Below are 14,622 nucleotides of genomic sequence, written 5' to 3'. Positions count from 1 at the left end.
CATTTAAAGTCGACTAGCAGTCAAGACATGGCAGTGAAGTCCATCCTTAAAGCACAGAAGTAGAATTTTAATTAAAGGGAAGGAACCGTGTAAATCTAGAATCACACATTCCTCTTTCAGGCAATCTTCCTAATTTCAGTTGCATTCATAATTCCACTACTCACGATCTTAACAAAATACTTAAGCAGTGCTGCAGGTCTTTGAAACAAACTTACAATACACATTTCAAATTTCATAAAATATCATTATTTTAGTTTAAAAAACTGAAATGTCATTCATCACAGGCAAAGTTGACAAATTTAACAATTTCATATTAATTGAAAAACAAAAACATTTGCTTGTTGTTGCTAGGATAGTCAGTCGGTTAACAATGACTTCATAACTATGATATGGCATGGTCCAAAACTTAAAACACAGAGCTCTCCAACTATATTTATAAATCATTTACTATTTATTATCAGCTGGTCTAATGACAGCTAAGAATATGCTTATAAAGTGCTGCTATCATGGATATTAAATAAAGACAAATAGCATTTAATAACTGTTATTTTGTCTGTTATCAATCATAGATGAAGATGTGAAGTGTATATCAGAATCATCACCTTCAACATTTCTTGCTGTGTTTTAATTTCCGTCTGAGGTTGTCGATCAATCAATAGTTTTTATATAAATAGTCTCTATATGAACAGTTTTAATATCTCCAACCCTTTTTTCAGTCCTCCAAAACAACATGGTATTAAGCACAATTGTACAATTAGGACACCAAATGGCACCTGATACCCCACATAGTGCACTGAACTATCTAGGGAATAAGGTGCCATTTGGGATGCACCCAAAGTTTTAGCTCCTCAGGAACGGTCCACGATTTAGTTCCCACCCAGAACATTGAGAGGGTCGTCAAAGATGTTGCCCGAGTCATCCGCTGCACTGGTGTCCTGGGAGGGAGGGTTCTTCTTGGACTTGGATGGAGGCTGCTTGGGCACCGACTTCACAGTGCTGGGAGAGAAGATGTCATCTGTGGAGAGAGAAGCATGGACAGTACTGTGAATGTTTCAGTTCAATCAGGTGGCAATGGCATTGTAAGACTGTATGTGTGTTTGTTTTTGTGTGTGCACCATTGGAGGCTGCTGAGGGGAGGATGGCTCATAATAATGGCTGGAAAGGAGCGAATGGTATGGCATTGATACCATTCCACCGATTCTGCTCCAGTCATTAACACAAACCTGTCCACCCCAATTAAGCTGCCACCAACCTCCTGTGGTATGCACACATACCTGTATTTGTCTGTGCGCGTGTGTGGTGAATTTCAACATACATGATGAAACAGTTGAGGAACAACAATGCAAGTTCTAGATATTCTGAAATACTCACCCATATCATCATCAAATATTGATTTAGTCTCCACCTTCTTGGACTTCTTCTCTTTTGGTTTTGAAGTGGATGTCATATCAGCAAAGATGTCAACGTTGTCATCAAACAGACTGGCATCCAAGGATTTCTCTTTGTGCTTTTTGGGTGGAGCCGTTGCTTCATCCTGTGAAAACAGTAACAGACATATTCAGACAAGAAGCAGACAGACACATGCACGTGCGTGCACACACTTTCCAAGGAATATATTGATTTCCCTCTACCTCCTGTTGCAGAGATCGTGACTGTTGGATCAACAGACGTGCTGACCCAGCATGCTGTGTGACAGACCAACTGCATTTACACTATTACAATGAAAAGTGCCGCAAAATGAATTTAAACTGAAATCATAAACAGACTGACACAATTGATCATCATGACCAATACCTGGAAGATGTCCTGCTTGGGAGTAGAGTTGCTCCCAGCCTTAGAGACTTTATCACCAGCAGTAGTGGGAGTGGAGCTCTTTCCTAGCCCGAAGATATCCTCTTCATCCTCCTCATCCTCCAGGAAGGAAGATGCCTTGGCCTTCTTAGCTGACCTCGGCTTCACCTTCTTGAACAGGTCACCCATGGGGTCGTCAAAGAGGGACTGCGGGGTCGTCACTTTCTCCTTCTCACTCTCAATCTTTGATGTCACTTTACCCTCTGTAGTCTTTGTTGTGGGATTGGGGGATGGAGTGGTGAGTATGGGTGAGGGGATGGTGGGGTTGGGACCTGGGGCAGGGGCAGACCCAAAGAGGCTGTCGGACCTAAACAGGTCATCCTCGTCAAGAGAAGGCAGCACCTTCACCTTGCTACCCTTAGAAGAGTCTTTCTTTAGAGGGGTGTTTGACACTGGTAGTGTTAGCACTGACGGTCTGACAGAGAAATCTGTGAGCAGGGGTTTGGAGGGTAAGGAAGCAGATAAGGAGGAGGAGGGTAAGGCAGAGGTTGGGGCTTGGTTAGGTAGACTAGACCTAGGCAGAGATAGGTTAGGTAGTCCCGGGCTAGGCTGGGTTGGGTTAGATAGTGCTGGGCTAGGCAAGGTTGGACTGGGTCCGGCCTGGTCCTCTCCCTGGTTCTCGTCTCTCTGCTCCACAGATCTCTGAGCTGATGTCTGCCGTGCTGCCCTGGTCTGGGGCCTGCGGCGGATGGAGCCTTTAGCTCGACCCTACAGGAAAAGAAGACACATGGAGTCATAACAGGGGCTTATTTTGGAAGTGACAAGGTTAGAGCTTTAAACATTACATTTCTATAATTTAAGGATCAAATGTAGGTGTTCCACATTTCCCTCACCCTGTTCCATTATGTCCACCCTACCCCAGTGCCAGACCCCTGACCCACCTTGTTCGCACTCTGTAGCGTGGACACCTGGACCGGGTTCTCGAAGCTAACCCCTCTGTTGCTGGGGGGCTTGGTCCCTGCCGAACTGAGGCTAGCACTGGGGCTGAGGCCTGAGGAGCTGGGGCTGCGGCTCAAGCCTGGGAGTACACTGACCCCCCCTGGGATCCGAGAGAACGCGTCGGGCAGGAGGGCAGCAGGGTTGATCACCAGGTTGGCCTGAGAGTGAGGAACACATTTGTTCACAAGTGTTGACCCAATTTCATACCAACTAAAGGCCTTTATAAGAGAGGGTTTTGTAATCACAGCACAGCACAGTGAATACACATGCAAATGGATATAATTTGGATTGGTCCTCAATTGGATTTACAAGTAATTTTGTTCATGCAGTCCCTCATGATCATCAGAACCAAGCAGTAGACAACACAGAGGAAGTGAGACCAATAATAAAGTAGGAATAACATCTATTCATGAGGTTTCAGGAAGAATAAAGGCTGATCATTCGCTTTCAGTTTGACAATAAAAAACAAAACCTTGTGAGAATCAATTTGACAGTCACATGGTTTCAGTTTATCTTTTAAGCCAGCAGTGGAAAAGAAAAGACGATATGTTTCACGTCAAAGGCAGAGGTTCAAAGATGACTGGCAGAAAACATGTTGGGAGAATGAAAGCTCATTCAGAAAGATTAAAGAGTAAAATATTGAATAATAAAAAGACTGATTTAACATTTCAGAAGATTACTTGGAGTTTTCCAATCCGTGAAGGCTCTTTAGATTTTACAGGGCTTGGTGTCGGCTTCTGTGCAGTTGAATGACATAGATCATGTTAAGTAATCTAGACAGGAGTATCTCCAAAAGCAATGTAACAGTATAATAACTATCAACTGAGAGGAGAGAAAATAACTGTCCACAGATATCCTTCAAATTCAGAAAAAATTGTAAGGCAACAATACCAGTCAAAAGTTTGGACACCTACTCATTCAAGGGATTTTGTTAAGTTTTACATTGTAGAATAATAGTTCAGACATTAAAAGAAAAAAAATAGAACACATATGGAATCATGTATTAACCAAAAAAAGTGTTAAATCAAATATGAGATTCTTCAAAGTAGCCACCCTTTGCCTTTATGACAGCTTTGAACACTGTTGGCATTCTCTCAACCAGCTTCACCTGGAATGCTTTTCCAACAGTCTTGAAGGAGTTCCCACAGATGCTGAGCACTTGTTGGCTGCTTTTCCTTCACTCGGTGGTCCAACACATCCCAAACCATCTCAATTGGGTTGAGGTCGGGGATTGTGGAGGCCAGGTCATCTGATGCAGCACTACATCACTCTCCTTCTTGGTCAAATAGCCCTTGGACAGCCTTGGTGTGTGTTGGGTCATTGACCTGTTGAAAAACAAATGATGATTTTCCAACTAAGCGCAAACCAGATGGAATAGCGTATCGCTGCAGAATGCTGTGGTAGCCATGCTGGTTAAGTGTGCCTTGAATTCTAAATAAATCAGACAGTGTCACCAGCAAAGCACCATCACACCACCTCCTCCATGCTTCACGGTGGGAACCACACATGCGAAGATGATCCATTCATCTACTCTGCGTCTCACAAAGACACGGCAGTTAGAACCAACAATCTCACATTTGAACTCATCAGACCAAAGGACAGATATCCACCAGTCTAATGTCCATTGCTCGTTTTTCTTGGCCCAAGCAAGTCTCTTCTTTGTGTCCTTTAATAGTGGTTTCTTTGCAGCAACCCAACCATGAAGGCCTGATTCATGCAGTCTTCTCTGAACAGTCCTCTGTTACTTGAACTCTGAAGCATTTATTTGGGCTGCAATTTCTGAGGCTGGTAACTCAAATGAACTTATCCTCTGAAACAGAGAACTCTGGACCTTCCTTTCCTGTGGCGGTCCTCGTGAGAGACAGTTTCATCATAGCACTTGGTTTTTGCGACTGCACTTGAAGAAACTTTAAAAGTTCTTGACATTTTCCGGATTAACTGACCTTAATTTCTTAAAAGTAATAATGGACTGTCGTTTCTCTTTTCATATTTGAGCTGTTCTTGCCATATTATAGACTTGAGCTGTGTTCGAATACCCATACTAACATACTGTATACTTAATGAGTATATACACCATACTATTAGCTCATTTTAGTATACTTTAACAGAACCGTATCCTTTCAATTGAGCGTACTAAATCTTGGCCTGTCACCCGGAAGTTGCTAGCTAGCTAGTTACCAAAACAAATGACAAGTTAGACATTTTAAGACTTCGGGTGTGTTCTTAAATTCAATCTGGAGTGCCAGAGTGTGCTCATAATTCAGAGCGTTATCAGATTGTCCATTTGTGAATTAAGACTGTTTCGCTCTCGGAGAGTACAATGGACGCATGGGCCAAGGAGTAGGATTGATTTGAGCGTTCTGGACGTACAACGGCAGTCAAGTACCCGAGCTAACGTTGGCTTCCAGACACAAATCAGAACACTCTGACCATTTTACTCGCCCTAGCAGAGCTGGTTAGGCAGTTCATGTTATCCAGAGCGTTGGTGACTGTGCTGCTGGAAACAATTGAATTACGCTTTTTTTTGTCAACGTTTACTGACACCGGCCATACTCAACGGGTGTTGAGTGCTCGTAAATGAATTATTCTGCGGTCTGGTACACTAAAACGAGAGTGCTCTGAAATCGGAATGGATAGCCAGAGCGAATTTACAAAAGCACCCGAATGTCCATTGAGAACGCACTACGACGATACAATTTAGCTATGCTAAGAATGACGAGAAAAATCAAGTCACTAAATGTTGGGTAGTTAAGATAGCCTAACGTTAGTTGGCTACTTATACATCAAACTTGCCAGTATATTAACTATAGGCTAACTAACATACTGCTGTAATGAAATGCTATGTGGTTCATAAGGACAGCATAGCTAACAAATTGTCAGCCAACATAGCGTGTAAGGTAACCTATTTGAAAAGTCATAACTTTATTACATTGCTCAACATTTGTCATAATTAGCAATGAATTTCTATCCGCTCTCGTTGGACTTCGACTGCGTATTTTCCACCTTGATCTTCAAATCACAAAACCATGTGAAGCCAATTTTCTTTTTAATTCAAAATACAGATCAATAATTTACATTCTTACAAAATACAAAACAGAACAGGTATTAATGAAAAAATACTGGAACAAACAAAAAATATTTTAAAAAACAAAACAATTCTAGTGCAATTGTAATCACTCTGAAAAAATCTTATTGTAATGATTTAGGAAAATGTTATTCTTGTTATTGTTCACTAGGGTTAATGTTATAATAAAATAGTTCAATTCAATCAAAAAAAAAGTGTCATTTTGGTATAGAATTTTGGAATTTTTGTTTGTGTATGAAGTATTTGGCAACAAGAATAAAAAAATGCACAATAATTTTAGTGGTCTTGTTATCATTGCAATAGTAACATATTATATATTTCATGTCAAAAACATTGATAGTGTTCATAATGGTAAATAAGTATTTAGCAAAGTTTTATCAAAATTTGGACAAATTTACATTCAAAGAACAAGTGAGACAAATTCTCACCTTTTTCACAGAAAGTGTCCTCTGTGTGTATACTTCCTATTCGTGACGTAAAATATGATTGAGAGTATGAATACTCGAACACAGCTCATGTCTTTTACCAAATAGGGCTAGCTTCTGTATACCACCCCTACCTTGTCACAACAAGGAAAGAAATTCTACAAAATAACTTTTAACAAAGCACACCGGTTAATTGAAATGCATTCCATGTGACTACCTCATAAAGCTGGTTGAGAGAATGCCAAGAGTGTGCAAAGCTGTCAAGGCAATAGTTGGCTACTTTGAAGAATATCAAATATATTTGGATTTATTTAACACTTTTTTGGTTACTACATGATAGATTACTACATGATGTCTTAACTATTATTAAACAATGTATAAAATAGTCAAAATAAAAACTTGAATGAGTAGATGTGTCAATTTCTGACTAGTACTGTACGTACTCCAGAGGCGGCGGGTGGGAGGAGTTATTTTGGACTGGCTCATTGTAACGGAATCAATGGAACGAAGTCAAACGTGGTTTACGTATGTTTGATGTGTTCCATTTAAGCCATTACAATGAGCCTATCCTCCTATAACTCCTTCCACCAGCCTCCTCAGACACCCTTTAACCCTAAGCAGATGGGCAATCACATATTCTGTATAGACTAAGACTCTTAGTTTCATCAGCCTTACCTCACTCTCTGTGACTGGTGCGGTGACAGCAGGTTTTGAGGATGGCTCGTCTTTAGTGGGTTTACTGGGCTTCTCCGATACCTTCTGAGGATGCAGGTCAAAGAAAAGACAAGGACTGAGGATGTACAGCGCCCGGTAAAGTCATCAAGTTGTATTCATATTGTATTGATTGAGGTGATTTAGAATAGGGTACCGGAGGAGGAGCTTTGGGCTTGACAGAGCTGAAGAGGTCATCTTCATCATCACCAAACAGTGTTGGAGCTGCTGACTTCACTGAGCTTGGCCTGGAGCTCTGAGACAGGAACACAGCATTTTATCATCACTACTATCATTCGTACAATTGATTTATCACTCAAAGGGGTAGCAAGTAGTACGCGCGTCAATGTGCTGATGCAATACAAGACATCCAACCTGGTCCTGGTGAGTGCAGGTGTTTTGCTCTAGCCCAATACTTACACTTAAACCCTCTCACTAAGCCTACTGTCCCTAGAACTCACCATAGACTTGTCAGGTGTGGCGAAGATGTCAACTTCAGGGTCGTTGTCTCTCTGCTGAGTCTGACTGAAGAGCAGTTCCTCATCCTGGAACACCCCGGTACTACTCTTGGTACGAGGACGCTCCTCCGCAGGCTAACAGACAGACACATGATTTACAGACACACACACACACACACACACACACAGGAATTGTCAGTAGTATGAATAAAATATTTTAAACCTTTAGTGTGTTTTTGGCAACTGGTTTGGTCGGTATGGAGATAGGGGCAGTCCAGTCAGCACCCTCCTCTTCCACATCATCAAACAGACTGAGGGTGTTCTTCTTAGTTTTGGCCTCCTTCTCCATGGGGGGCGGGCCCTCAGACAGGAAGTCATCACCATCCGGGTCGCCCAATGGGCTCTTAGTCTGCTTGTTTAGGCACAGGAAGACAGAAAGGCGTCAAAGTGAGTACAGCACCTCACACTCACAGGCATAGGAGCAGGGCTCAATCTCAATTCACCTTCCTCTCTCTTTGCCTCTTTCTCAACTATATTGGAGGAAAAGTTCCAAGGTCCCTCACCTCAGGTCTTCATTGTCCAATGGGTTTTGAGAAAGAGACTAGGAGAGATAATGTGAGGAATCACAGAAAGATTCATTGGGAAACGTCCCTAATGGCCAAAACTAGGTTATGATCAGGATTGGGTGAGTTTAGTTGATCGTAGATCTGAGCTTAGAGAGAATTTCTACCCGAAGTCTTATGTAGCATCTCACCTTGGCTGCTGCCAGTCTGTCTCCCAGCACGTTGATCCCTCCAAACAGACTGACGGCCCCTACTGGCTTCTTCTTACTCTCACTGCCCTCTAGTGGAGGGGACAGGGATGGCACCTCAGGACTCTTGTATTTCGCTACCCTCTCCTCCTCTGTAGGTTTCTCCTCCACTAGGGGAGGAGGTGGTGCAGTCACCTCTGGTTTGTCTATCTGGAGCAGCGAGGGGGCTGGGGAGGCTACAACAGATGCCTAGAGAACACGATAAGGGCACAGGAAAACAGGGTAAGAGCTGGGGGGTAAAGGACTGAAATAGCATTGATTACAGACACAGCTATCAATGCAGGGATGTTACCACACATACAGTATATTTATATGAACAGTACGTCAAAACAGTACTTTCTTACGACAACGATATTCATTCAATATTTTTATTGTTTTAAAATAATAGACAAGAGCCTAGACATTACTGAAGTATTATCTTTTTTAACAATTCCATTGTTGCCTTGAAGGCTTTTCACCTATAGGTTATTCATATGCCAAAATGGCACCCTATTCACTATATAGTGCACTACATAGGCACTAGGCTGTGGACAGACAATATGTAAACCATGCTTACTTTAGGGTCAGCTGTAGTAGAGCTGTTGGTGACGTTTGATTTGAAGCCGAAGAGGGATCCCTTATCTTCATCATCCTCATCTTCAAATAGGAGAGACACTCTCTGGTGCTTCTTCTGACTGCACCAACACACAGACATTTACACCACACCAAGACGTCATACTACAGATTTAGTATTTTTGTCTACTATTGCTATGACGTTTACCTCGACTCCTTGGTAGCAGCAAAGAGATCATCATCATCCTCATCAAACAGGCTGTCTTTAGGAACTGCTTTGACACTGGGTAGACTAGATGGGGCACTAGTACTGGACTTCATCCCTCCAGTCTTACCAGCACTAGGCTTGGAGCTCATCCACTGGTCCTAATGCAGAAATAATACAAAAGGGTGAAATAGATATCATCTGTTGAAGTAATAGAAACAACCTTCACAAGAAAGCCTGGTTCAAAATCAACCTTTCTGGTGTTTGCAGATTTGTAGGAATAGGATGGGTGTAAGCTATATTCAATTTGTCACATGTGCCAAATACAACAAGTGTAGACTTCACCGGGAAATGCTTACTTACAAGCCCTTAACCAACAGTGCAGTTATAGAAGAAAATATTTACCAAGTAGATTCAAATAAAAGTAATAATAAAAAGTAACACAATAAGAATAAAATAACAAGGCTATATACAGGGGGAACCAGTACCGAGTCAGTGTGCAGGGGTACAGGCTAGTTGAGGTAATCTGTACATGTAGGTGGGGGCAAAGTGACTATGCATAGGTAACAAACAAAACAGTGAATATGTAAAATTGTAAATTGTCCGGTGGCGATTTTATGAATTGTTCAGCAGTCTTATGGCTTGGGGGAAGAAGCTGTTGAGGAGCCTTTTGGTCCTTCCGTCCTTTTGGTCCTTCCGGTACCGATGGCCGTGCAGTAGCAGAGAAACCAGTCTATAACTTTGGTGACTGGAGTCTGACAATTTTATGGGCTTTCCTCTGACACCTCCTATTATATAGGTCCTGGATGGCATGAAGCTTGGCCCCAGTGATGTACTGGGCTGTTTGCACTACCCTCCTTATGGACCTTATGGTCAGATGCCGAGCAGTTGCCATACCAGGCGGTGATGCAACCGGTCAGGATGCGCTCGAACGTGCAGTTGTAGAACCTTTTTGAGGATCTGGGGACCCATGCCAAATCTTTTCAGTCTCCTGAGGGGATAAAGGTTTGGTTGTGCCCTCTTCACAACTGGCTTGGTATGTTTCAACCATGATAGTTCGTTGGTGATGTGGACCCCAAGGAACTTGAAACTCTTGACCTGCTCCCTGACAGCCCCGTCGATGTTAATGGGGGCCTGTTCGGCCCTCCTTTTCCTGTAGTCCACAATCAGCTCCTTTGTCTTGCTCACATTGAGGGAGAAGTTGTCCTGGCACCACACTGTCAGTTTTCAGACCTCCTCCCAATTGGCAGTCTCATTGTTGTCGGTGATCAGGCCTACCACTGTTGTGTCGTCAGCAAACTTAATGATGTTGGAGTCGTGTTTAGCCACACAGTCGTGGGTGAACTGGGAATACAGGAGGGGACTAAGTACACACCCCTGAGGGGCCCCAGTGTTAAGGATCAGCGTGGCAGACGTGTTGTTGCCCATCCTTACCACCTGGGGGCGGCCCGTCAGGAAGTCCAGGACCCAGTTGAGGAGGGAGGTGTTTAGTCACAGGGTTCTTAGCTTATTGATGAGCTTCATGGTTACCATGGTGTTGAACGCTGAGCTGTAGTCAATGAACAGCATTCTCACATAGGTGTTCCTTTTTTCCAGGTGAGAAAGGGCAGTGTGGAATGCGATTAAGATTGCGTCATCTGTGGATCTGTTGGGGTGGTATTCGAATTGGAGTGGGTCTTGCGTGTCTGGGAAGATGCTGTTGATGTGAGCCATGACCAGCCTTTCAAAGCACTTCATGGCTACCGACGTGAGTGCCACGGGGCAGTAATCATATCATCATTCTCTTATTTGGGCACAGGGACTATGGTGGTCTGCTTGAAACATGTAGGTTTTATAGACTCGGTCAGGGAGAGGTTGAAAATGTCAGTGAAGACACTTGACAGTTGGTCCGCGCATGCTTTGAGTACACGTCCTGGTAATCCGTCTGGCCCAGTGGCTTTGTGAATGTTGACCTTTTTAAAGGTTTTGTTCACATCAGCTACCGAGAGCGTTATCACACAGTCATCCAGAACAGCTGGTGCTCTCGTGCATGCTTCAGTGTTGCTCGCCTTGAAGCGAGCATAAAAGCCATTTAGCTCGTCTGGTAAGCTCGCGTCACTGGGCAGCGCGCCTGGGTTTCCCTTTGTAGTCCGTAACAGTTTTCAAGCCCTATCTGAAGCCGTCCTAAGCCCATTGGATGGCAGAGCCATCACAATATTGCTATCACCATATTGCTTACCTCTCCAGGTATTTCAGATCTGTGAATACCAAAGGGTTAGTGGCTAAAGGACGGGGCTAAGGGTTATTTTCTGACAATCTTCAGTTCAACTTCAGCCTATGTAGCAAAGTTCCCTTCCCTCCCATTACCTCATCATCACTGAAGATGGAGCTAGAAACAGGTTTCTTGACTTTTGGAGTGGCAGCTTTAGCTTGGCTTGGTTTAGACTTCTTCGCAGACGCAAACAGATCCTGCATGATGCAAGAAAGTCGTTAGATATGAAGACGCAGTTACAAATTATACTATTTTTGGGACCGAAATAGGTTAGGGTCATTTTCTCACTTCTTCCTCCTCGTCATCGAAGATGGACAGAGGAGCTTTGCTGGCTTTGCTCTGGGTTGTGGGTTCAGGTTTAGACTGACTCTTAGGGATGGTTTGAAATATCTAGAAAGACAGGGACAGAGAAAGGTGAGGTTACATCTGTAAAACAATACCATGCTTCATGATCAACCTCTAAGCATTAATTGTACGGCTCATTGTAGATATTGATGTAATTGATAAGCATGAGAAGTACCTCCATCAACAACATTCAGGAAATGGATGCATACTTGAGAATGAGTGTTAAAAAAGAAGAAGCACACCTGTGAGTCCTCATCGTCAGAGAACAGACTCTTCGCCTGGGTTTTTTCTGTCTGCTTAGTCGGGGTTTTCACCACGTCTGGAGGAGGGCCGTTCTGTAATGAACAACATGGGGGGGAAGAAAAGGAGTGCAAGAGAAACAAAGAGAGAGTTAGGAAGAAAGAATGAGGGAGATAAAGATAAGAGTGAGATTGTAGATAGATAAAGACATGGATGAGAGAGATGATGGGTAGATGAAAGAGGAGTCCCACCTCCTCTGACTCTTCGCTGGTGGAGGAGGGCTGTCGTTTCTTCAGTGCCTCAGTTAGTAGGCTCTTGGTACCAGGACCAAACATGGAGACGCCTCCTGCTGGCATCTTAACGCAACCAACAACCATCATTACCACAACCAACAACCATCAGCATAATTCATTACTAAAACCATCAAATCATCAACAGCACAACTAATCAACACGACTGTAAGTAAGCAACTTATAATCATGATAACCAAGTGCCCTAAATTCATTATATAGTCAATCAACACTTGTTAATATGGAAACCAAATGTACACGTGTGTATATTCACCTTTTTCTGAGGAGCCTGTTTCACCTCCTCTTCTTCCTCCTCCACCACCACCTCCTTCCTGCTCTGTAGAGTGGATGGGGCGACAGAGCTCTCACCAAAGATGTCACCATCCTCATCATCTCCTCCAAACAGATCCACTGTCTTCTCTTGCTTGGATTTCTTCTGTTCAGCTGAACACAGGTAACATATTAGTGCTTGCGATGAATACAGTTTTAGTGCTTCAATCTATAGCTAGATGACTTCTGATATCTCCAGGAGTGATAAGTATAATTTTGGTCTTAAACTGTTGTCTAGTACTGTCTTTTTGCTAGCTAGGGCCATCTGCTTTAAGTGCTGTCTGTCTTCTCAGTAGCCTACTTGGTTTGTGAACTGCTGACAACTTGCAGCTAATTGTTGACACACCAACCACTATTAAAGGGGTATTTCAGTTTAGAGTTCCACTTACTTTTAGGTTTTGAAGCATCATCCAGACAGTTGGTTTGGTCTGAGTTCCATTCCCGAGATTTCTCTAGCTGGCTTAGTTGCTTGCATGAGCCATATAGTAGTAGTAGTTGCCAGACTCAACAAAAAAATGTGCTTCAAAACATCCCCACAAGAAACTCTACAGCCATCTCAGGTCTTGTGGGCTATACATGCATATCAAAACACTTGGCTATTTTCACTATTACGAGCATAAATGTGTTTAACTTCAATTGTGCTTACTTTCTGTTTTCGCATAGTCACACCTACATATTATGGTTCGAGGCAAGCGCAGTGCAGACACAGCATTCAAGCTCTACACCACCCAAAATCATTCAATCAAAACATGTCTGAATCGGACAGCTACAAGCCTGAAAAGGATGCATACTTTGCAGAACCATATTTATACTGAACAAAAATATAAAAAACGCAACATGCAACAACTTCAAAGATTTTACTGAGTTACAGCTCATAAGGAAATCAGTCAATTAAAATACATTAATTAGGCCCTAATCTATGGATTTCACATTACAGGGAATTGGTCACAGATACCTTAAAATAAATAGGGGCGTGGATCACAAAACCAGTCAGTATCTGGTTTGACCACAAGCAGCGCGGACATCTTCGCATAGATTTGATCAGGCTGTTGATTGTGGTCTATGGAATGGGGTCCGTCTTATTCCAATGGCTGTGCAAAGTTGCTGGATATTGGTGGACCTGGAACACAGTCATACACGTTGATCCAGAGAGTCCCTAACATTCTTAATTGGTGACCAATCTGGTGAGTATGCAGGCCATTAAAGAACTGGCACATTTTCAGCTTCCAGGAATTGTGTACAGATCCTTGCGACATGGGGCCATGCATCATCATGCTGAAACATGAGGTGATAGCGGCGGATGAATGGTGCAATGGGCCTCAGGATCTCGTCACGGTATATCTGTGCATTCAACTTGCCAAAGAAAAAATGCAATTGTGTTCGGTGTCCGTAGCTTATGCCTGCCCATACCATAACCCCACCATGGGGCACTCTGTTCACAAGGTTGATATCAGCAAACCGCTCGCACACACAACGTCATGCGCGCAGTCTACCATCTGCCCAGTATAGTTGGAACTGAGATTCACCCGTGAAGAGCGCACTTCTCCAGCGTGCCAGTGGCCATCAAAGGTGAGCATTTTCCCATTGAAATCGGTTATGACGCCGAACTGCCATCAGGTCAAGACCCTGGTGAGGATGACGAGCACGCAGTTAAGCGAGTTTGTGCAAACCCACAGTTTCAGCTGCCCATGTGGCTGGTCTCAGACAATCCCGCATGTGAAGAAGCCAGATGTGGAGGTCCTGGGCTGGAGTGGTTACACGTGGTCTGAAGTTGTGGGGCCGGTTGAACCTACTGCCAAATTGTCTTAAATGATGTTGGAGGCTGCTTATGGTAGAGAAATTAAAATGTTATTCTGTGGAAACAGCTCGGGTGGACATTCTTGCAGTCAGCATGCCAATCGCATGCTCCCTCAAAACTTCAGACATCTGTTGCATTGTCTTGTGTGACAAAAGTGCACATTTTCGAGTGGCCTTTTGTCCCCAGCACAAGGTGCACCTGTGTAATGATCATGCTGTTTAAATCAGCTTCTTGATATGCCACACCTGTCAGGTGGATCAATTATCTTGTCAAAGGAGAAATGCTCACTAACAGGGATGTCAACCAATTTGTTCACATTTTACAGAAATAC

The 14,622-nt window shown here is 43.3% G+C and overlaps 1 protein-coding gene across 8 annotated transcripts in view; it reads right to left on the bottom strand.

Annotated features, from left to right (window-relative positions):
* Positions 1-46: 46 nt before the first annotated feature.
* The window catches only part of washc2c (WASH complex subunit 2C), a 34,081-nt gene continuing 19,505 nt past the window's right edge, over positions 47-14,622 (bottom strand). For 4 of the 8 annotated variants that reach the window (XM_024429305.2, XM_024429321.2, XM_024429279.2 and 1 more), the window contains 17 exons: positions 12,438-12,607; positions 12,125-12,229; positions 11,876-11,968; positions 11,577-11,678; positions 11,384-11,485; positions 9,041-9,198; positions 8,837-8,954; positions 8,224-8,469; positions 7,693-7,881; positions 7,473-7,604; positions 7,169-7,267; positions 6,976-7,059; positions 3,471-3,527; positions 2,733-2,948; positions 1,795-2,559; positions 1,372-1,534; positions 47-1,015 (listed from right to left, as the gene is read on the bottom strand). In XM_024429305.2, the coding sequence (XP_024285073.1) occupies positions 867-1,015; positions 1,372-1,534; positions 1,795-2,559; positions 2,733-2,948; positions 3,471-3,527; positions 6,976-7,059; positions 7,169-7,267; positions 7,473-7,604; positions 7,693-7,881; positions 8,224-8,469; positions 8,837-8,954; positions 9,041-9,198; positions 11,384-11,485; positions 11,577-11,678; positions 11,876-11,968; positions 12,125-12,229; positions 12,438-12,607 (2,948 nt within the window). In that variant the 3' untranslated portion in view covers positions 47-866. The remainder of the gene's footprint in view (positions 1,016-1,371; positions 1,535-1,794; positions 2,560-2,732; positions 2,949-3,470; positions 3,528-6,975; positions 7,060-7,168; positions 7,268-7,472; positions 7,605-7,692; positions 7,882-8,223; positions 8,470-8,836; positions 8,955-9,040; positions 9,199-11,383; positions 11,486-11,576; positions 11,679-11,875; positions 11,969-12,124; positions 12,230-12,437; positions 12,608-14,622) is intronic. The other 4 variants (XM_024429296.2, XM_024429288.2, XM_042325206.1 and 1 more) reach the window with 4 other exon arrangements.

The sequence above is a fragment of the Oncorhynchus tshawytscha genome, linkage group LG01 (genome assembly GCF_018296145.1).
Source record: "Oncorhynchus tshawytscha isolate Ot180627B linkage group LG01, Otsh_v2.0, whole genome shotgun sequence".
NCBI classification, from domain to species: domain Eukaryota; kingdom Metazoa; phylum Chordata; class Actinopteri; order Salmoniformes; family Salmonidae; genus Oncorhynchus; species Oncorhynchus tshawytscha.
Note: the sequence above shows the minus strand (reverse complement) of the source record. Positions and strands in the feature narration are given on the sequence as shown.